The following is a 22,346-nucleotide window of genomic DNA, read 5'->3' on the forward strand; positions in this document are numbered from 1 at the left end:
TTTTCCTGGGTATCTCCCATAGACACAGGCAGAATCTATATTTCTTAGTCTACTTGTATTGCTCTAACAAAATACCTTAGACTAGGTAATTTATAAGGGACAAATGTATTCCTTAACAATTCTGGAGGCTGGGAAGTCCAAGATCAAGGTGCTGGCATTGTCTGGTGAGGATGGCTCTTTGCTTCCAAGATGGTGTCTTATTGCTGTATCCTCTAGAGGGGAAGAATGTGAGGTATTCACATTGTGAAAGGAATGGAAGGGCAAGAAGTATGCCCTTCAACCTGGAGCCCTTTCATAGGGATACTAATCCTACTCATGGAGGCTCTGCCCTTTTGGAAGATAATCACCTTCCAAAGACCATGTCTCTTAATACTGTTACCTTGGGGATTAAGTTTCAACATGAATTTTGGAGAGAACACCATCATTCAAACCATAGCACCATGGTTAAACTTTTGCTTGTTCTTCTCCTGTTAATCTATCTTTCTTTATAGGGGTCTATCCCAATTAAAATCTCAGAAAGTGTAGAGGAAGAATTATCTTTTTCCTCCCTTACAGTGCTCTCAAATATTCTTGTATCTACATCTTAATTTACTTTAGACTTTTAAAAGAGTTCTTGAAGGACATTGGGTATCACTGAGTCACTCAGAAAGTTATGCTTTGAATACAGAAAGTTATAATCGATTTAGAAATTCCATTTTCTTGTATTTTACAAATTAAAATTGAGTTCCTTGAAAGCCTGCTGAGTTTTATCATAATAACCATTCACAAAGCGGAAGCTAATTTAAAGTGAAAAGGAGGAGGCATTTTTAGTGTAGTTCTCTGACATTTTAGTGTAGTTCTCTGACATTTCCTTGTTTCAAATGGTCTGGGAACTCTACCTGGTGAGTTCATTTATTCAAAAAAGTTATATCTTATTAAATTGGCTTGGCACTGACAAATCCACTCGTTATAGCCTTTTAAATAATGACTAACAAATGAAACACTTTGGAAAAAATAAATGGAATAACATAAAGAAAGGAGTTGATCTTTTTTTTCCCTTCAACTTTTATTTTAAATTCTGGGGTACATGTGCAGATATTCAGGTTTGTTACACAGGTAAACATGTGCCATGGTGGTTTGCTGCACAGATCATCCCATCACCTAGGTATTAAGCCCAACATCCATGAACTATTCTTCCTAATGCTTTCCCTCACCCCACCCACCCCCCAACAGACCCCAGTGTGTGTTTTTCACCCTCATGTGTCCATCCATGTGTTCTCATCATTCTGCTCCCACTTATAAGTGAGAATATGTGGTGTTTGGTTTCCTGTTGCTGTGTTAGCTTCCTGAGGATAATGGCTTCTAGCTCCATCCATGTCCCTGCAAAGGATATGAAAGCAGCTGATCTTTTATATATGCAAGTTTAGATCTTTGAATATTTATCCATATGCTTATGAGTGTTTCAGACTATTAAATTTTTTAAATTTTTTAAATTTAGTTTTACTTATACATGTAAATTTATATTTAATTATAAATAATCAATTCAAGAATTCAAAAATATAGAATGCAAGAATTTAAAAGCTTTTTTTTTTTTTGAGATGGAGTCTTGCTGTATTGCCCAGGCTGGAGTGCAGTGGTGCAATCTCGGCTCACTGCAAGCTCCACCTCCTGGGTTCATGCCATTCTCCTGCCTCAGCCTCCCAAGTAGCTGGGACTACAGGCGCCCACCACCATGCCCGGCTAATTTTTTGTATTTTTAGTAGAGACAGGGTTTCACTGTGTTAGCCAGGATGGTCTCAATCTCCTGACCTCGTGATCCACCCGCCTCAGCCTCCCAAAGTGCTGGGATTACAGGCGTGAGCCACCACACCCGGCCAAGAATTCAAAAGCTTTTAATGATTCCTCACAATCTCACTACATGAGAATCTCTGCTATTATTTTTGGGTGTGTGTAGCATCCCATTCTTTTACTTTGCATTTACCTACATCTGTACATACATAACTACATGTTCTATTTTTTACAACTTTTACATAAGTTGGTAGATTGCAAAATTGGCCATAACACTTTGTGGCTCATCTCATCATTGAGAAGTGAAATTTATTTTCCCACCCCTTGAATCTGGGCTAGCTTTGTGACTGGCTTTGTCGTTATAATGCAGAAGTGACGTAGTGCCTGTTGCAAACCTAGGACTCAAGAGGCCTTGTAGCTTCTCCTCTCACTGTCTTAGAACTCTGAAATGAGCATGAGATCAAGCCTGGGTTAACCACCCTGAGAATGAGAGATTACATGGAGAAAGGTCTCAGGCACCCTGTCTATTCACCAGGTGGTTGCAAATGTGTAAGTGAGTCCACCTGAGAATAGCTGCCCTGTAGAACCCAGCCCAAATTGCTGACCTTCAGAATTTTGAGCTAAATAAATGGTTGTTTAAACAACTAAGTTTTGCAGTGATTTGTTATGAGCAGAAGCTAACTGATACTGGAGCACATGGCATGCAATTTCTTTTTTCTTTTCAGACTCCTCATTTATGGCTGTTCTACATGTGCTAGGAGCCTCTAAGTGCTCCTAGTATTTTCTTGTACCAAGAAAAAGAAGCAATGTGTAAGAATATAACAGAGGGGACCCATATGAGTGCAGCACACACCAGGGCTTCAGGTAGCTTTTAGTCTCCCGCTGGAGAGAGGTGTGCCAATCGCTCTGATGTAAAGGAGGGAGTAGTCTGGAAATAGCGACACAAGGCTTCCCTGCTCAGAGATCACAGCAAAGGCAGAAAATGAGCCAGATAGTTCCACATGGCTGGGAGGCCTCACAATCATGGCAGAAGGCGAATGAGGAGCAAAGTCGTGTCTTACATGGTGGCAGGCAAGAGACTATGACATGAAATTTTGTAACATTTTTTCTTTACTCATGTTATAAATAATTTTCCCTGTGAATACATGTGGACCTATCTTATTCTTCTAAATAGTTACATAGGCCGGGCATGGTGGCTCATGCCTGTAATCCCAGCACTTTGGGAGGCTGAGTCAGGCAGTTCACAAGGTCAGGAGTTCAAACCAGCCTGGCCAACATGGTGAAACCCCGTCTCTACTAAAAATTTAAAAATTAGCTGGGCATGGTGGCACGTGCCTGTAATCCCAGCTACTCGGGAGGCTGAAACAGGAGAATTGCTTGAACCCAGGAGGCAGAGGTTGCAGTGAGCTGAGATCACACCGCTGCACTCCAGCCTACGCAACAGAGTGACTCCATCTCGAGAATAAAAAAAAAAACACAGTTACATAAATTTCCATATTATGGATCCCTTAGTTTATTTAATATTCGATTCCATTGTATGTATATATCAGCTTTTTTTCCCATTCACCTCTTAGTGGACAGTTATGTTGTTTCTTCCTTTCTTCCTTTCCTTGTTCCTTTTTTGCCTTCCTTCCTTTCTTTCCCTCTCTTTTTGTATTATCAGTAAGTACCCCTATAGCTTTTAGAAACATTTATCCTATGGTGTTTTGTTCTTTGCTAATATTGATTATGGCATCTTTTTACACAGAATTTTTTTAAAATACTTTAAAATGTATCAATCTTTTCCTTATTGTCGTCCCTATTTTAAGTTTTGCTCTAGAGCAATTTTCCTATAAAAAATTTTGCTCAATCTTTTTCTAATACAGGATTTTATGTAAGTATCTGTGTGTCTGTGCATGTGTGCTTCATTTTCTTTTATGTGATGATCAGTCAGGTGTGACCTCAAGAGGAGACACAGGAGTGGCACAGGAAAAAACAAAGTGTACTAATTCACAGGTCCTGGAGACAGGAGGACCATGTGGGAAAGGCACCAGGGTGGTCAGGAGGTGGAAGACAGGAGCAAAGAGAAGGTCTAGTCCACCCCCTTTACGGGGTTTTATGGGGAAGGGCAAGGCAGGGCAGGGCGAACAGTTTAGGATTGGCTAATGTGAATAATTGAGGAAGGTTTGGGGCTGTGGGAACGGTTCCTAGTTGCCTGGAAGCTGATCCTGGGATGTTTAAGGCAGAGGGATTTTGCCTCCTAGGGCTTAGGGGCCAGATAGAGGATTTATGGCCCTGCACTGCTTAGTGTATCATCACAGGCATGCTCCAGGCTGAGCCCTTGCTATCTCTAAGCATGGCTAGCCCTGGGAGGAACAGTCTCTCTCCAGCCACAAAGATTTTTTTCTAAGATCTCAAAACAGCATAATGTACACAGAATTTTAAAATATTTATAATACTTTGTGTGTGTGTGTGTGTGAATCAGGTTTAGTTTATTGCTCTTCTGGAATTTATTTTAATTTACAGTAGTCCCCCCCTCTTTTTTTTTTTTGGAGATGGAGTCTCACTGTGTTGCCCAGGCTGGGGTGCAGTGGCGCAATTCTGGCTCACTTCAACCTCTGCACCTCCGCCTCCTGGGTTCAAGCGATTCTCCTGCATCAGCCTCCCAAGTAGCTGGGATCACAGGCACATGCCACCACGCCCAGCTAATTTTGTATATTTAGTAGAGACGGGGTTTCACCATGTTAGCCAGGCTGATCTCGAACTCCCGACTTCAGGTGATCCACCCGCCTCGGTCTCCCAAAGTGCTGGGATTACAGGTGTGAGCCACCGCGCCCAGCCTACAGTAGTCCCCTCTTATCTATGTTTTCACTTTCCACAGTTTCAGTTCCACCAGTCAACTGTGGTCTGAAAATATTACATATGGCAAATTCCAGAAATAAGCAATTCATAGGTTTTTCAATTGTGTGCCCATCTGAGTAGCGTGATGAAGTCTCTGGGTCCTGCCCCTCTCTTCTTGAATTCTCCCTCTGTCCAGTATCTCTGCACTGTCTATGTGCCCATTAGTCACTCTGCAGCAGCCCTGGTTAACAGATTGATGGTTGCGGCATTGCAGTGCTTGTGTTCAAGCCACCCTTATTTGACTTCATAATGGCCTCAAAGCGCAAAAGTAATGATGCTGGCCATTGAAATATCCCAAAGAGGGGCCACAAAGTGCTTCCTTTAGGTGAAAAGATGAAAGCTATTGGCATAATAAGGAAAGAAAAAAAAATCATATGCAGAGATGGCTAAGATCTACAGTAAGAACAATTTTCTAGCTGTGAAATTGTGAAGAAGGAACAAGAAATTCATGCATACTGTCTACAGGGTTTGGTACTATCTTCAGCTTCAGGCATCCACTGGGGTTCTTGGAATGTATCCCATTAGGATAAGGGGAGACTACCGTATAGTGTGGAATAGTGTATTTAATTTTCGCCAAATAGATAGCCAATGATCCTGAACACCATTCAATGAGTAATTCACCATTTTTCACTGATTTGAAATGTGCCTTTATTCTATATTAATCTAATCTGCTTCAACTCTGTCTATCCCATTCTGTGGATTGGTTTGCCTGTTACTAGATCAGTAACAAAATGTTGACCACAATACCACAATTGCTACCACTTTATGGTACATTTTGGCATTGGTAAAGTGTCAAGTTTTTTCCCAAAAATTTGTCAAATGTATATTTTCTCTCCCAAACTACTTTCAGAATAAGTCTTAAAATTTCATGAAAGGTCATTTTGAATTTAATTAGGATTACACTGATTTTGTAAATGAATTTTGTCATCAATTGAATGTTTAACAACATTGAATCTTGCTGGTGAGGATAATGATATGTTTATTCACACATTCTTTTATGTCCTTCAGTACAGTTTTGTGGTTTTCTTTTTAAATGTGTTGCACATTTATTCTCTAGTTTTGCCCTCAGTATTTCATAGTTTTTTAAGCTATTTACATTTTGACACATTTTAAAATTTATTTTTGCTCTTATCCTAAGAAAATTAGTACTGAAAATAGTGTCCCCTAAATCTGGTCAATTTGGTAAACTTTTATTAATTCTAATCATGCACCAGTTGATTTCATTGAATTTTTAGTAGATATTCTGGGTAGATAATTGTATAATTTGAAATCAAGTAGAGTTTCCAATTTTTAATTTTCATTATTTTAGTTTATTTTTGTATTGAATTGGCTAAAAATGCTTACATGTTTGTATTGGTCTGCTTGGACTGCCATAACAAAACCCATAGACTGGGTAGTTTAAACAACAGAAATGTATTTTCTCAGAGCTCTCGAGAATGCAAGTCCAAAATCGAGGTGCCAGCAAGGTGGTTCCTGGTGAGGTTCTCTATTTCGCTTGCAGGCAATCTCACACAACATTTTTTCGGTGCATGCATGCAGAGAGAAAAAGATTTCTGGCATCTCTTCCTCTTCTCATAATGACACCAGCACTGTTGGATTCGGGGCCCATCCTAATGTCCTCATTTAGCCTTAATTACCTCCTTAAAAGCCCTGTTTCCAAATACAGTCACAATGGGGTCTAGGGCTTCAACATATGAATTGTGGGGAAAACACAAATTAGTTCGTAACCATGTTGTTGAATAGTAACAGCACGGACTTTTAAAATCTTTTTCCATTTCTAAATTAGTATTTAAAATAATATTTTTATGTTTTTCTCCTGAATATCTGAAAAATAGTGTAGGCAAAATATGCAGAAGAAACATTGAGTTGATATAAATCAGAGCTATCACAGAGGTTTACTTGACGCTTATGCATAAAGACCAGTTCACTGGTAGACAGAGCGGATGTTGAAAAAGTACTTGTTGGTTGACACTTATTAAAAATACCACAACCATTTGCTATTATATGTGTGTCATGTATCTAAAATGACCGTAAGTAACTGTTTTTAATACCATGTAGATAGATGGTTTCAGTTGAAAAAGCATTTATTCATGTTTTTTCCTTTCATTCAGTAAAGACTTGCTGTTAGGCAGTGGGTGGATTTTAATGTAAATGGCATAATCCCTGCCTCGTATTTAAAGACCTTGGGTTAGTCTCCTAGAACCAAAGTGGTAAATACTGTAATAAATAGAAATCTCTATTTCTTACTGGCTCAAAGAAGTAGGCAAAATATTATGGCTATAAAGTAGTTTATAATTATGGCTCTGTTATGAATTGAAAATGTTTTGGCAAAATGCCACATTTTAAGTAAAAAATAAGCAGCTCCTTCTGAGCAACTCCCACTTAAAATTATTCTTTAAAAGCTCATTCATTAAAACAATTATATATTATGACTTAGGTAAAGTATTAACATGTTTGAGCCATGTGTAAACATCCAGCAGTTATTAATAACCACCTAATCTCTAAAAGAGCAAAAATTAAAGATATGTGGCCAGGCGCAGTGGCTCACGCCTGTAATCCCAGCACTTTGGGAGGCTGAGGTGGGCAGATCACGAGGTCAGGAGTTTGAGACCAGCCTGACCAGCATGGTGAAAACCGGTCTCTACTAAAAATACAAAAATTAGCTGGGTGTGGTCGTGGGCGCCTGTAATCCCCGCTACTCAGGAGGCTGAGGCAGGAGAATCGCTTGAACTCAGGAGGCAGAAGTTGCAGTGAGCCAAGATCGCGCCACTGCAATCTAGTCGGAGTGACAGATTGAGACTCCGTCTCAAAAAGAAAAAAAAAATGAAGATATGCATAATGAAAAAAACAAAAGATATTTGTTTCATGTATAGTATGTATGTTGCCCTTTTTGCAAGAAATAGAAGACTTCAGTCTTTCTTCTTCTATCTGATGTCTAATCCCAAGGAAGCATGTTTAAAAAATTACTTATCAATTAAAATTCCATATTCTTACAGAAATGACTGGGCTCAGGTACCTTTGAGTCCAAATTTCTTCTCTGATCCTTGATAGCTGGATGATCTTGGACAAGTTTCTTCATCTTTCCTAGCCTCTGTTTCCTCATTCATAAAATTAGGGTAATAACACATTCCTAATAGATTTTCTGTGAGAATTACATGAAATAACCTATGTGAAATGCCTAAAACAGATCCCAACATGTAGAAGCTCAGTAGATGAAGTTATTTATTATTATTAAACATTGTCATGTTTTCCTGAATAGTGACAATTGGAAATATTTAACTTGTTCCTTAAAATGAATCTGGAAAGACCTTAAAGAGGCTAATTTCCAGCCATGATCTAAAAAACAAACAGAGCCCCAACTGAACTTTAGATTTTTACAAATATTATACCCAAGGCTCCAAATTTTGTCCTTCTTAAATGCACCAAGATAACACAACATCCTTTGTTAGAGGTGGAAAATAAATAGCTTCGTAGGAAACAAGACTTTATCAAGCAGTAATTTATAGATTTGTGTCCTTTTTTTTATTTTATCTCTTTTATTAAAAAGAGAAAAAGCCATTCTTGATTCAGAAGTATTTCTCAGATCATTATAGAATAACAATCAGGACTCTCCACCTTTTATTTTCATTGCTGGGTTGTAAAAGATGGCTCTCGACAATGCCTACTCCAGAAAGATATTATTCTACAAATAAGGGCTCAGCATGACATTTATGAGAAAGCCGAGGTCCTCCTGTGCAAAGCTGATTGGTGATCAGCCAGTGGGCTCCGGGGCGCTGCCAATAAAGGCACTTTCTTCGCTGGGCTGATCAGATGCAGGACAGAGGGTTGCCTCTGCCTGTGGACCTTGGGGAAATGCGCGGCTCCTGTCCTAGCAGCACCTGTCTGTGGCCAGCGAGGAGAAACCAGACTCTCACAATGAAACACCTTCGTCCCCAGTTCCCTCTCATCTTGGCCATCTACTGCTTCTGCACGCTACAGATTCCCTCCTCAGGTAAGGGGAGCTTCCTCAGACTCCATCTGGCCTAAACTCTGAGGATGTCTGAGACAGACCTTGATCCCCCAGGGCAGTTCTGGAGGGAGTCAAGCTTTATTCTCCCCCGCCAGACCTTCTTGATTTCTGGCTGCAATTTGTTCGAACCTTTAGGAGAGGATCAACAGAGCGAGATGCTGCAGCCTTTTACCAAAGGAGACTTTTCCCTGTGGGACTGTCTTTAAGCTGCTCCTGTCCTAGGGATGTCCTGAACATGTGTCGCTAAAACTGAAGGGAGAGGCACTTCCTGGTGTGAGTTAGGGGAAGATCTCACTTGTAGCCATTTCTGCTCCCTGGATTCTGAAGAGACGAGGACAGAGTTGGTAAAACTGAGCTTACAGCCCCCAGAGAGTGGAAATTGATGGGCAGTTCGAGACGGGCGCGGGAGGAGCGCACACTGGAAAAAGGAATCTTTCCCAAGCCTTTCCATTGGGTTTTAGAGAAGCAGGGTTCCAGAGTGTACCGGAAGCCGCTCCCTCCCGGGGCCAGTGAGCTGTCCGAGGTGCTGACCGGGCGCGGGCATCGCCTCACCAACTCTGAGAACTAGCTTCTAGGGAACAGGGGTGGAGTGAGGGTCTGTGGTTGGAATCTGTTACCACCATCTTCATAGGATGCAGGGAAGTGGGCGGTGGCAGAACAACTACGGTTGGAAACACATACCATTTTACATTTTTCCATTAGAATTTTGACTTAGGGGAGTAGAAAATCTTTGGTAATATATTGACAGAGAAAACATATTTCAAACAGTATGTTTGTTTGTCATGTCCTACAATGTAATCACAAAACTGGGCCTTGCAAAGGACCATGAAGGTCATCTGGTTTAACCTCTCACAGGGTGCAGGGATCCCTTCTGTAGCTTCCTGATTCTATTTAACTACTTCAATGACCCCAACTCACTGCCAGCTATGACAGCCAGGTTCTGCCTCTTTGCTCCAGTAGAGTCCTGTTTATATTACATTTTTGTAAATATGTTATTACCTTTTATGTATCTTTCTATATGTTTATACTCACCTCCCTATTTTTTCCTATTTGACTTTATGTTCCCTGAGGGTAAGTCTTTACGTTTTATTAGCAAAGAACCTCTCCATAAATCCTTATAGGATTGGTTTGCATTACTTTGCATTATTGAATTATTCCAATCATCAAAAACTTCTTTAGGCTAAGCTTAAGTGTGATCACATGTAACTTTCTAACCATCAGTCTTTATTCTGTTATTTGGGGGAAACACAGGATAAGACTAATATCTCTTACTTATTGAAGTTCTCAAAATAGTTGAAAGCAGTTAACATATACTTCCTAATTTTCCTGTTTCCAGAGAAAACTATGCTCAGTGCCTTTACCTCATATCTTATCATTTCAAGTCAGGCTATTACCTTTTAAGGTTTAGGCACTGTTATTTGAATATAACATAACATTGCCTTTGCTTTATCTTGGCTCAGAGAGAACGCAGGGAACAAAATACCACACAATTTTCTTTTGTCTTGTTTTTAAACATAAACTGCTCTTGAGCCATACATTCCCTGTTCCACACATTAAAAATCTAAGTGCCAGGTTTTATATTTATCCATCTAATTTCATCTTGTTAGTTTTGACCTATCCAATTGATTCTTTCGACTGCACTATAGCTATCCCACCAAGTGTTGTATCACAGGCAAATGAGAAGAGGAGTTCATTGAAGTTAGACAAAAGGTTGACAGGGTCCAGCTGCATGCCAGCAGCCTTCCCCAGAGCCCATCCCTAGAGAGTCTGTAGCAGCAGAGAGACGGGTATCCATGCGTCTTCAAAGTTCAAAGGTGATTCTGATGTCCATCCTTTGTTGACACCATTTTCTGAGATGCCATCCTCATGAACTCTATCAAAATACAAACTAAGTTGTTACCTTGGAATTTTTTTCCTCCTCTTTGCTGACTTGCTAATAGTTGTACTGAACACTCACGGTAAATTAACAACCATGCTATTTTAAATTAATCTTCGTATAAATCTCAGATTTGCTAGTGGCAAGTAGAAGTGTATTTTCTTTGTAAATCCTTTTAACAACATCAGATCAGATCTTACTTTCCCACTGACCTCTTTTGAATGGTTCTTTGGTGGTTTATTATTTTAATAGAATGTCTGTTTTTCATGGTAAAGACTTTGAAGTAAATGCTGTGACCTCTTTTCTCTAATTAATAATTTTATGATTTCTCACAATAGGATTTCCTCAACCTTTAGCTGATCCTCCAGACGGCTTGGATATTGTGCAGCTTGAGGTACCCAATTATTCAGTAATGTGAGATTTTTATTTAGTCTGGACCTTGAATACATCATGTGTGTAATGTTCACTTAAAACTATTTTGAGATCAGATTTTTGGCTGCAGCAGAAACTCACTGTTGCCATTTTTCATGGCCTCATTTAAGGCATCCTGAGGGTTGTGTTGAAATTCACTGCCACTGTGTGAGAAGATAATGTGAGGTTCAGAAATAGGACAATTTTAGAATTTTAAATCTGTTGTAATAAAATTCTGCTGACTGAAGAATTTAAGCTTATCTTTGATTCATTGTCTAAATTTTAAATGCATAATAGATGTACATACTTTCAGGGTACCTGTGATATTCTGATACTTTCATATAGTGTGTTACAACCAAGTTGGGGGAAATGGAATATCGATGGATATTAAACATTTACCTTAAATAGTTACATTTTCTTTATGCTGGGAGCTTTCGAATTATTCTCTATTAGCTATTTTGAGATATCCCACAGATTATGGTTTATACTATAGTCGCTCTACCGAATTATCAAACACCAGGCCTTGTTCCTTCTATCTAATTGTATTTGATTACCCATTAATCAATCTCTCTCTTCATCCCCCTCATCCCTTTGATTTGTTTTCTTCATTTTATTTTTTAGCAGCTGGCATATTGTCTGAGTCAGTGGGCACCTCTTTCTCGCCAATCTAAGGTAAAAAAAGTGTATATATATAATATATATAAAATATATATATATGCAACAAACACAGTCTTTTGCTACCTACAGGAGAATGCTGTATGTATGTGCATGCATATGTGTGTTCAAGAATATAATTTTAGAAAAAGTCAAGCAAATATCTTAAATATAAATATGTTAAATATCTTAAGTATCTTCAATATAAATTACTATAAAATATGGGTAGTTCCTGTGTATTCTTACAATTATTATAATCATGTATAGTTAAGCTAATTATATGTTATGATATATTGCATATTACAAATTGATATACCATGATATAGCAGTTCTCCAAAACAATAGTTATCATTTAAAAGACTTTACAGTAACTAGTTGGGCCTGGTGGCTCACACCTGTAATCCCAGCACTTTGGGAGGCCGAGCTGGGCAGATCACTTGAGGCCAGGAGCTTGAGTCCAGCCTGGCCAACAAGGTGAAACCCTGTCTCTACTAAAACTACAAAAATTAGCCGGGCAAGATGGCGCATACCTGTAATCCCAGCTACTCAGGAGAATTGCTTGAACCCGGGAGGCGGAGGTTGCAGTGAGCCGAGATCATGCCACCACACTCCAGCCTGGGTGACAGAGCAAGACTCTATCTCACCAAAATGAAAACAAAAAACTTTACAGTAACTGTAGTAACCACACAAATATTTCAATGGATACAAAGTAAGTTGATTTACTTGAAAGTACAAAAGGGTGGTAGGATAGCCCATGATGCCTAGGATAGCCTCCATATTTTCACCTTGAGCCACATCTCGTTATCCCTCACCTCCCCCAACCCACAGCACACTATGCTCCAGCCACACTGAATCTATCAGTGAATCTATCAGTATCCCCCAAATGCACCAGGCCCTTGACGTCCTTGCACAATCTTTTCCTTAGTCAGAAATGACTTTGCCTCCTTTACAGGCTGCAGTTAACAATCCAGACTCTAAAACAAAAATACCTGGTTTCAAAATCCAGCTCTATTTAAACTTGGTAGTTTCTTAGTTGCTCTGTGCCTCAGTTTTGTCATCTGTAGTATAGGGGTAATTGTCATACTATCCCAGAATGCTGTTGTAAGGATTAAATGCTTCATATTTGTGAAGTGCTTTCAACAGCATCCAGAACGTGGCAAATGACAGCACTTAAGTGCTAGTTGTTGCCATTGCCTGTTAATGCAACTAATTCTCATTCTTCAAGACTCAAACATCAGTTTCTCAAATTTCATGAATATATCAGGCCCATTTCTTCTTATTTTTGGTTTACTATGCATATGTTTGAAGGCAATTGTTAGCTCTCATTTTCAGGAATAATCTTTACAGCCTTGGACCTGGAGCAAAAATTCGGGCTGAAAACTCAGAGTTCTTCATCCCTTTGTTACTTCCTCCACATGTTGCACAAAAGGGATTTCCCTATCCCTCAGGTGAAGACTGGGGGTGTCCTCTGCACCAGCAGAGGCAGTGGAAGTAGTGTGGCTGTCCCATGCTCAACCTGCAGTATTAAATTGGGTTATGAGGATCCCCAAGAGCAAGGGCCCACTAGGAATGAATTTCCTTCCACCTTCTCCATTTTTCCAAGTCTATCCCATTCATTGTTTCCAACTGCAGAAGAGCAAGGGGTCACTCAGTGAACAAAACTGCCGATATTTAAAGGCATTAATAGAGAAACTGGCTCTTCCTGGCTTGTTGCTTCCCTGAAATGTGACTTTTGGCATGTCACTTCGTCTCTTGGGGCTTTGGTTTCCTCAACTGCCCAAAGTCTGGATGTGTTGCTGGAGCTCTAAGTTCACTCCTGTTCTGGTTTCCAGAATAGGCCAAGTCTGTGACTCTAGGAGACCTTTAAATCAAGACAATTCAGAAAGCAGTCACATTCTGCAAATGATGACATCCACAAAACTCTTCATGTTTCGTGTTTCTGGTCACCACATGGGATTAGAAGACATTTCAACTGGGAAAACTGCAATAAGTTCTTGTGAACAGGGCTCTACCATTCACTCATTCAAAGCATATATTTATTGACAGCATGCCACGGGCAAGGTGCTAGGGATGGGGTAGTAAAACAAACTGAGCACCTGCTCTCATGGCATTTGTATACTAGTTGGGAAAATGAATAATAAACAACATAGATCAGTAAACTTTGAAATAATTTTTTCTCTAAAAAGAAAAAAGTAGGCCGGGTGTGGTGGCTCACACCTGTAATCCCAGAACTTTGGGAGGCTGAGACGGGCAGATCACTTGAGGTCAGGAGTTCGAGACCAGCTTGGGCAACATGGTAAAGCCCATCTCTACTAAAAATACAAAAGTTAGCCAGGCGTGGTGGTGCAGGCCTGTAATCCCAGCTACTCGGGAGGCTGAGGCAGGAGAATCACTTGAACCTGGGAGGTGGAGGCTGCAGTGAGCCAATATTGTACCACTGCACTCCAGCCTGGGTGATGGAGCGAGACCCTGTCTCCAAAAAAAAAAAAAAAAGAAAAGAAAAAAGTAAAGTAAGGGGCATATGAAACATTGAGCAGGGTAATTAGCACCAGGAAAAGCATCTTCACATTCCTCATCAATTTTTGACCTGAAAAGTAAACATAACAGTATATAGCTGATGAATGTGGTACAAAAAACAATTGTTTGCCCAATAAGTGTCCATAAACACACACACACACTGTTGTGAACAGATGCTGACAAGAAGACCAGGAGATGTAAAAATAGCAAGTACTTTCTGCTGGTTAAAAATGGTGATTATAAGGAAATAGAGTTAATTGCCACAGAGCCTCCACTACTGGTAATGTTGGTGGATTATAGTGTGTGTCTGTGTGTGTGTGCTCATGTTTGTGCATCCACACATATGTACATGGTAGAGAGAGAGAGAGAGAGGATGCATAGGTATTGCTCTCTTCCACTGAAGAAATTCTCCACAAAGTTTGCAGAAAGATGTAATTGTATTCACAATTATTATTAAAGTATTATTAACAACTTTAATTTTTGTCTTGATTGAGGTTTCAGCAGATTCAAAAATCTTTAAGCACGAGTGAGATGTGAATGATCAGTACTAACCAGATCAGAATATTTAAATGATTGTTCACAGTAATCATCTCTTGTGACTTTATAAAACACGGACATGAACACTTACGCTACGGTTTTGTAAGAAGTCTTCTTCCCGGCATCTCCTTGAGTCAGATAAGCGCACATGCAGCCATCATCTACGCAAGCCAGGGCTGAGGTGTGTGCACTGGCAAGGATTTAGAAATGGAAAATTGGACTTTCTGCAAGGATAGCAAATATTCATGTAGAAAGCTTTTGGAGAAAAAGAAGCTTGGCCAATATGAACTATAAAAACTGAATGCTAGGATACACTCTGCGGCAAATTAAAAACTGTGATAGTTAGTTTATTCCACCTGTAGTCAGATGGTTATTTGCTTCTATGCATCAGAGAGTAGGTCTCTCCTCCCCACGCCCTGCAAATTGAAAAGATGAAATGAGATTATATTTTCACATGATGATGTATTGCTGGCAATTTTCCTTATTGTAAGATCCTGCATCAACTATAGACTCATTAAATTTGCATAATAATTTCTTTTTAGATTGCCAATTTATCATAATATTCAGGTAAATCCACTAAGGTCCATGGTGTACCTTATATAGAAAACGTTATCCATTACCTGCCCCTGTAAAATTTCATCTAACTTACCCTCACAATTCTCTTTCCAGGATAATCAAGACATATACAAAAGGGTGAGTACCACCCAGCCCTGTACAAGTGCATGCAGCTTCCATGTTTAGAGCAAGTGACACTCAATATTAATATCACTTTCTTTTCTTATTTAGTTTTTGTTTCACTACTCCAGAACTCAGGAGGCAACACATCCAGTTAAAACTGGGGTCAGTATTTTATCATAATCATCTGTCTGTAAAAGTGGCTCTCCTCTGCGTGTCGTCCGTCCTTTCTTAATATGTGCAGACAAGTAGAAAAGCTGGGGGCTCTGGACATCCTCTGGGTAGTAGCTTCCCAGGGGCTTTTCCCTGGTGCTGCAGGGATTCTCTTTCTCCCTCTGGGCTGGGGGTGGTTGGTGGCCAACTGATCTGAGAAGTTAGAGAATAAATTACTGAAAAGGAAAAATAAGTAGGAAATAACTTTTTATTATGCACTTAAACAGAGGTAAGGAAGAGCCTGGTAAACACTGTGCTCTCTTTACATTGTTTTTTCTTACCATCTGTTTTTAAGTTTGTGCTTTGTGATGTGTATGGTACCATCCCCCAGTGGTGATCCATGGATGAACATCTTCTGTGGCTGTCGCCACGTGTATGTGCAAAGGGAATAGTAACCATCACCTCTTACTTTCTTCCTACAGATTTGAGTTACCCTCGAGAGCAGCTTGTGTAGGTGAATTTCTATGGGGTATGATTTGAGGAGTATTGGAGAGGCCATAGAACATATATATATATTTGAGAAGAGTCTTGCTCTGTCGCCCAGGCTGGAGTGCAGTGGTGCCATCTCAGCTTACTGCAACCTCCGCCTCTGGGGTTCAAGTGATTGTCCTCTCTCAGCCTCTCAAGTAGCTGGGATTGCAGGCATGCGCCACCATGCCTGGCTAATGTTTGTATTTTTAGTAGACATGGGGTTTCACCATGTTGGCCAGGCTGGTCTAAAACTCCTGACCTCAGGTGATCCACCTGCCTTGGCCTCCCAAAGTGCTGGGATTACAGGCGTGAGCCACCATGCCCAGCCAGAATATAACTTTTAATTCAGGTACCCTGTCATAGCAAGTAAAACTCTACCACTAGAAAGTCTCTTATTTATATGTTCAAGGCTCTCCAAGTCTTAAGAGGATCCTTAAAAAAGCAAATAACCAGGAAAAACATGTTTCCCCTAAGAATCAATCAGTATTATAGATGTAGGAATAGGGCTCAGGTAAGGAGGGGGAATTTTTTTGTTTGTTTGTTTTTTTGACGGAGTTTCACTCTTGTTGCCCAGGCTGGAGTGCAATGGCACGATCTCAGCTCACTGCAATCTCTGCCTCCCGGCTTCAAGCCATGGTCTCTTGCCTTAGCCTCCCAAGTAGCTGGGACTACAAGCACATGCCACCACACTTGGCTAATTTCATATTTTTAATAAAGACGGGGTTTCACCATGTTGGCCAAGCTGGTCTTGAACTCCTGACCTCAGGTGATCCACCCACATTGGCCTCCCAAATTGCTTGGCCTCCCACTGCACCTGGCCAAGGAGGAGAATATTATCAAGACCAACAAGGGCACATGAAAGGAGAAAGAACAATGGAAAACAAACAAAAAAAAAACTGTAACACAAATCAAATTTTACTCTAAACCAAAGTACACAGGGAGGATTCACAAGGACTAGATGAGGATAGGTGTGTACACCTGGGTACGCACGGCAGTCACAGACAAGATTAGGAAACCAGAAGTGCTTGGGGAGGGTTACGGGGGCTGCCCTCCACCTTTTCCCTTGGATGAGGAGCTCACCCCTGGAGAGGGAGAAAGAATGCATGTGGAGCTGCTTCTAGGACAAGGCACTCCGCTCCAGGAGCACAGAGTGCTGAGGGTTAATGCAGAGAAAAGTCCGATTTACCCTAAGGGAATATTTTTAAGGGCTGTGTTGGAATTGAAACCTGTTCTCACGGCAAAGGGCTCTTTATTGAAAACATAAAATTTCAGGCTTTGGCTCAAAAATGGATTTTACTCTGAAAATTAAACCCATTTGTAAGGGAAGTGAGTAGAAAGGAATGCGCATAGCCCTGGGCTCTCAAAATACCCCTCTGTGGATGTCCCCCTGTCTGACCCTCTCCGCGCCTCTCTGTTGCAGTTTCCTCCAGTGCATCCTCTAATGCACCTGGCTGCCAAGCTCGCCAACAGGCGGATGAAGAGAATTCTGCAGCGAGTACGTGCTTTTATTCTTCCACCATAGTTTATGCCCCTCACAGTTCATTGAATCGTGGTAAAAGCATGCTGTCACCTTGGGGCTTGCTGTCATTCTCTCCTCAAATCTTAGTCTCCACCTTGGCAGGGAGCACTGAGCAGAACTGCTGGTCCTTTGACCTCCCCGGGCCTCAGTTTCCTCCTCTGAAACCCCATGAGGTGGTTTGAAGGGCCTGGGGAGAGACCCCATGGCCCAGCCTGCTTCCATCCCTCTCCTCTTCTGCTCCTTTCATCCGTAAGTTGTGTCTTGGTTTTGTTCTTTTTTTTTCACTTCCCCTGTCTCTTTCTCCTGACACGAAACGCCCTGGCGATATCTTCTGCTTCCCATTGCCCTATGTGCCTGTTGTCCATTTCTCAGAGCTTTCTTATTTCATCTTTATTTTTTAATTTAGAAATTACCAGCTGAACCTTTTCAATGGTAATCAAAGTTTTGTTTCATGGTAGCAAAAATAAACAAATAGCAAGAGAGAAAATTTATTTTGAACACCCTGCCCAGGTAGAGTGACCAACTATCCCAGTTTGTCCAGGACTTTCCTAGTTTTAGCTCTGAAAATCCCAGGGCCCCAAGTACCTGGAAAACTGGTTGGCCATCCTGGGCACCAGCAGCAGTTTGTCCGACCCCCTGCTAACCGCAAGCCTCCAGGTCCAGTCTGATTCCATTCTTACACCAGATTCACAGGCAATGAACAAGCTGAAGAAGCTAAAATGGCTAATCCTTTAAAAGTTTCCTAAGCTTTGCAATGTGCCCATTTCGAAGTTGGCACTGTTAGGAGGAACAAGCAAACTTAACGTACTTGGACACAGATGGTAACTCAGCCAAGACGACAAGCTTGCCTTCTTGAGCAGGAGCTTGCTAGAGAAGATCACGGCGGTGATCCCACCATTTGCCATGCTCTCCACCTCCTCTTTTGCACCAGACTTCTGACTACCTTAGAAGCAAGGCAGGGAGGGCAGGATCACTGCAAGACAACTGCAAGGTCATGATGTGGTTCCTGTTGAATTAACCTGTGCCTCATTTCCTTGCAGGGTTCGGGGACTGCTGCAGTGGACTTCACCAAGAAGGTACACAAGAGCCTTGGAAACTGCGACCCCCAAAGAAAGCCCTACCCGAGAAGGGTGGGGAAGTCCTTGGAGCCAGCCACCCTGCAGCCCCTCCAGACCAGTTCTGGGCAGAGCTGATCTCCAAAGGACCCTGAGAATCTTTTGTGGCTGAGCAATTAAGTTCAGGTTTCCCTGGAGCAGACAGGAACCATAGGGCAATGCCTCTGGCTGTTCATATTTCACCTCCAGCCCCAGAGATGAGTCCCCTGGAGCCAACTGCTACTGAGGCCTTGCTTTCTCTCGCTCAGGGGCCCACATGCCATTGTACAGACTCCAATAGAGGTACTGCCAGAGCACAAACCCCAAACACCGGTGGTTCTCAAACGTGGCCATGCATCACAGTCACCTGGCTAAAATTCAGACTGCTTGGCCCCACCCCCAAAGATTCAGTGGGTCTGGATTGGGGCAAAGAGTTTGTATTTCTTACAAGTTCCCAGAGGTTGTTTGTGCCACTGGTCTGGGACCACCCATTTTGAAAACTGTTCCTATAGACATTTTTGAAGAACTTGTAATGCAATATGGTTGCATAATGGCTTGTGTTTCTATATGTTGCAGGATCACACTGCGACCTGGGGACGACCCTTTTTCCTTTTCAGGGTATAGCATGTTTTCTCACCTTTGCTTTCTAACCTCGATTCACTGCAGCCATCCCAATCATGGAGTGACTGCAAACAGCAGAGCCAGGACCCCTTGGTAAACTGGTGGATAATTGTGGGGACTCTCTCATCCTTCACTGGGAATCACTCCAAGTAAAAATCTCCTCCTACAGGCTTGCAAAGGCAAGGGTCCAACAGGAGAGAGGCTGAGAGCACCAGAGTAGGCGTAAGGGAGTTCTTCTGACAGACAGACACAAGGTAGACCAGAATCTGAGCCCATGTTTTAGAGCATTAAGGTCTAGGATTCGTGGCCCCAAAAACACATGGCAGGAGGAGCTTAGACACCATCCTCTACTCCTTCCTGGGTGACAGAGATTCTTGCAAAGGTCACAGAGTCAGAAGAGTTATCTTTTAGATTTTGATCAGCCATTCACTAGCTGTGCTCCACCCTTGAGATTCTCAGTATTTGCACAGAAAAAATGAGCAAATCAGACTAGATCCATGCCCCCCAGAAACTGCATTCTGTGAATCACTGGCGCTAAAAAGTATTCTGCAAAAGTCAGCTAAGATTGGAAAACACTGCACCCGACATTTGTGATGTCTCACAATACACACTGGCCCATCACAGGCTGTAAGAAGTCCTGCAGAACACAGCCTATGTCACTTGGCTTAATCATTTGTTTCCCAAACATATGGACCATGGAGCTGCTTCCCACCACTCTCTCATTCCCATGGGTCTGTATGACCTACTCGTTTCCTAGAAAGTGCTTTGAGAAACAGTCCATCTCCTTGATGTCTCCAGACTGGGCAGTTCTGTGTTGGATGGTTTGTGGAACCTCCCACCACATAAGCAAAGACTGAAGGGTGGGGATGATGGGTGACAGTGATGGGGTCCTAGGAGCAGTGAGGTTCCTGGAGCACTGTCCCAGAGGACCTACAGACTAGCGCTAGCACAGGGCGAGGGCTTCCCAGGTGAGTTCCCATGGAGGGGAGTGAAGTCCCAGTTAGAAGAATGAGGCCTTAGGGTTCAACAGAGAGAAGAGCTGAATCAAGACACAGGCTGCAGAAAGTTGTGTCTCAGTATTCATAAGTTGCTCCTTTTTTTTTCAGCCCAGGAATGGAAGAAACATTGAAGATGAGGCCCAGTAGGTAGTCCAAGGTCAACTTCATCACCGTTTTTCTCTTTCAAGCAAATTTTATGTGTCTGACTGGAGAGAGTGAGAGGCAGCCATGGGGAGGACCATTGTTCAAGAAATGAGGACCCCTCATAACCCCCAAGAACTCTGCCCCTTCCCTTTTCCTGCTCACAGGACAACAGAGACCCCCACCCCAGCCTAGCAGATGCAGGCTGTCTGGGCAATATTGCAGCCTTCACTTCCATGCCCAGGTCTTCGGAGGCATGTGGTCTCCAGCTGTCACTGTGATGGGGATGCAGGCTCATTGCAGCCCAGCTGGGCCCTCTGTGATTTCTCACCTGGCCCCCTTGATAAGGAAACACCACCCTGTCATGCTTGGGTGGTGCACCAAGGAGTTCTGCAAGCTACCAGGCTCCCTACAGTGAGATCATTTCTAAGTACGGCCAGGCAAGGCTGTTTCCCCCTTCCAATGGTGCTCTGAGATCCAGAGTTTTAAGCTGGAGCGATTCCTTGGCCTTCAGGCCTGTGGAAGATGAAGCGAATGCTCAAGGGCAGCTCCAGGCCTCCTCTGTTTCTCATGGGGATGTGGTCCCAAGGAAATGAGGCTGCTGTCCAATGGATGCTGCCCGCAGGGGTCAGCAGTCAGGGTCCCAGCAGTCCAAGGTGTCTAAGAAAGCTGTTCCACTGCTGGGAAATGGCAGTACCCAGCAAACACAAAGCAAAGATGTTCCCTGAGGCCATAGTGCTTACACCAACCTAATGGCCTAATTAGATAGACCAAAAACAAATCTTGTAAGTACTGATTGTGGGGAAAGCAACCTGGGCATTTATGACACTTCAAACTGAGGTCTAATTGTAAAATATGTTACATAATAACCTGCCCATGGGCTTTGTCTTGATTCCGAGAATGATTTGACCTGAGCAGTGCATTTTTCTTTTCTTTTTTTAGGATTCAGTGGTGAAAGAAAGCTGGATCTGATGAGGCCTTCCAGGGATTATGTTGAACAAATATCAAATTTCTTTCCACGAACAATATTTAAAGATATTTCTCTTGCTCTATATTCACTAGATATTTAGCTTTATAAAAATAAAGTAGCATTGTGTGATACTGTGAAATATGTATTTGGTCTTTGTCCATATTTCTTGACATACAAGTTCTAAAATTCCTGAAAATTTCAAAATGTTCAGTGTTTCTTTGTATGCTGATGATTGGCAGAGGCTAGCAGCCCCTAGGTGGCTTTGAGATGGGGCTGGTCACCGGGAAGACCAAGGCAGGACTAGAGGATTTGGACTTTCAGCCCAACCCCAATCTCCAGGGAGAAGAGGCATTGAAAGTTCAGTTGGTCACCAATGGCCAATGTTTTAATCAGTCAAGCCTATTGTGAAATTAAACAATTCAAACTTAAGGCTGTTAGAACTTTAAATGATTTGAGCCTTGAGAGAAATGTGACTGTGTGGCCTCAGTCGTGTAACATACAGCTGCCACTTTGGCTTCTCCAATTATAGATGAACTCCCTTCCTTATTTTTTGTTCTGTAAAATGACTAAAAAAGACTGAATGACACCAGAGATAAGACCCCTCAGCTCTTAATTACTGACCTTTGTTAGAGATTAACTTCTTCCTTTATTGTCTTGCACTCAACTCAGACCAGATGATGCAGAAGACCCCATGACTATTACATCCTCAATGTGGGATGTTAAATACCCATCCCGAAAAAGAACACAGCCTATAACCAGTCCAGTTGTTGTAACTATGCACTAACCTTGTATGGACAACGTTAAAATCCTATTGAACTTCCTGAAACCTTGCCAATATCAACAACCCTCAAACCTTTCCACTTCAGAATGCTGATTCCATTAGCCTGGAGTTGGCATTTCCAGCTGGCTATTCTCAAGCTTTGAGCTCAAATAGAATAAACTCTGTATTTAATCATATTTTCTGAATCTCATTATTTAAGGAGGACACTATGT

The 22,346-nt window shown here is 41.8% G+C and overlaps 1 protein-coding gene across 1 annotated transcript; it reads left to right on the top strand.

The window, feature by feature from the left end:
* Nucleotides 1–7,898: 7,898 nt before the first annotated feature.
* Nucleotides 7,899–21,482, top strand: NMS (neuromedin S). Its single transcript, XM_004031508.4, has 10 exons — nt 7,899–8,638; nt 10,871–10,926; nt 11,565–11,615; nt 15,321–15,344; nt 15,438–15,491; nt 17,431–17,505; nt 18,570–18,605; nt 19,200–19,241; nt 20,351–20,385; nt 21,326–21,482. The coding sequence occupies exons 1-10, from the start codon at nt 8,458–8,460 to the stop codon at nt 21,336–21,338; spliced, it is 567 nt and encodes a 188-aa protein (XP_004031556.2). The 5' UTR covers nt 7,899–8,457; the 3' UTR covers nt 21,339–21,482.
* Nucleotides 21,483–22,346: the final 864 nt, after the last annotated feature.

Source organism: Gorilla gorilla, chromosome 12 (genome assembly GCF_029281585.2).
Source record: "Gorilla gorilla gorilla isolate KB3781 chromosome 12, NHGRI_mGorGor1-v2.1_pri, whole genome shotgun sequence".
NCBI lineage: Eukaryota > Metazoa > Chordata > Mammalia > Primates > Hominidae > Gorilla > Gorilla gorilla.

What these genes read in the sequence shown, in the direction of transcription:
- NMS (XM_004031508.4), top strand. Translation starts at nt 8,458, where the DNA reads ATGCAGGACAGAGGGTTGCCTCTGCCTGTGGACCTTGGGGAAATGCGC. An exon ending in TGGATATTGTGCAGCTTGAG is followed by an intron (nt 10,927 to 11,564) that starts GTACCCAATTAT and finishes TTTATTTTTTAG; the next exon opens with CAGCTGGCATATTGTCTGAG. An exon ending in CTCTTTCTCGCCAATCTAAG is followed by an intron (nt 11,616 to 15,320) that starts GTAAAAAAAGTG and finishes TTCTCTTTCCAG; the next exon opens with GATAATCAAGACATATACAA.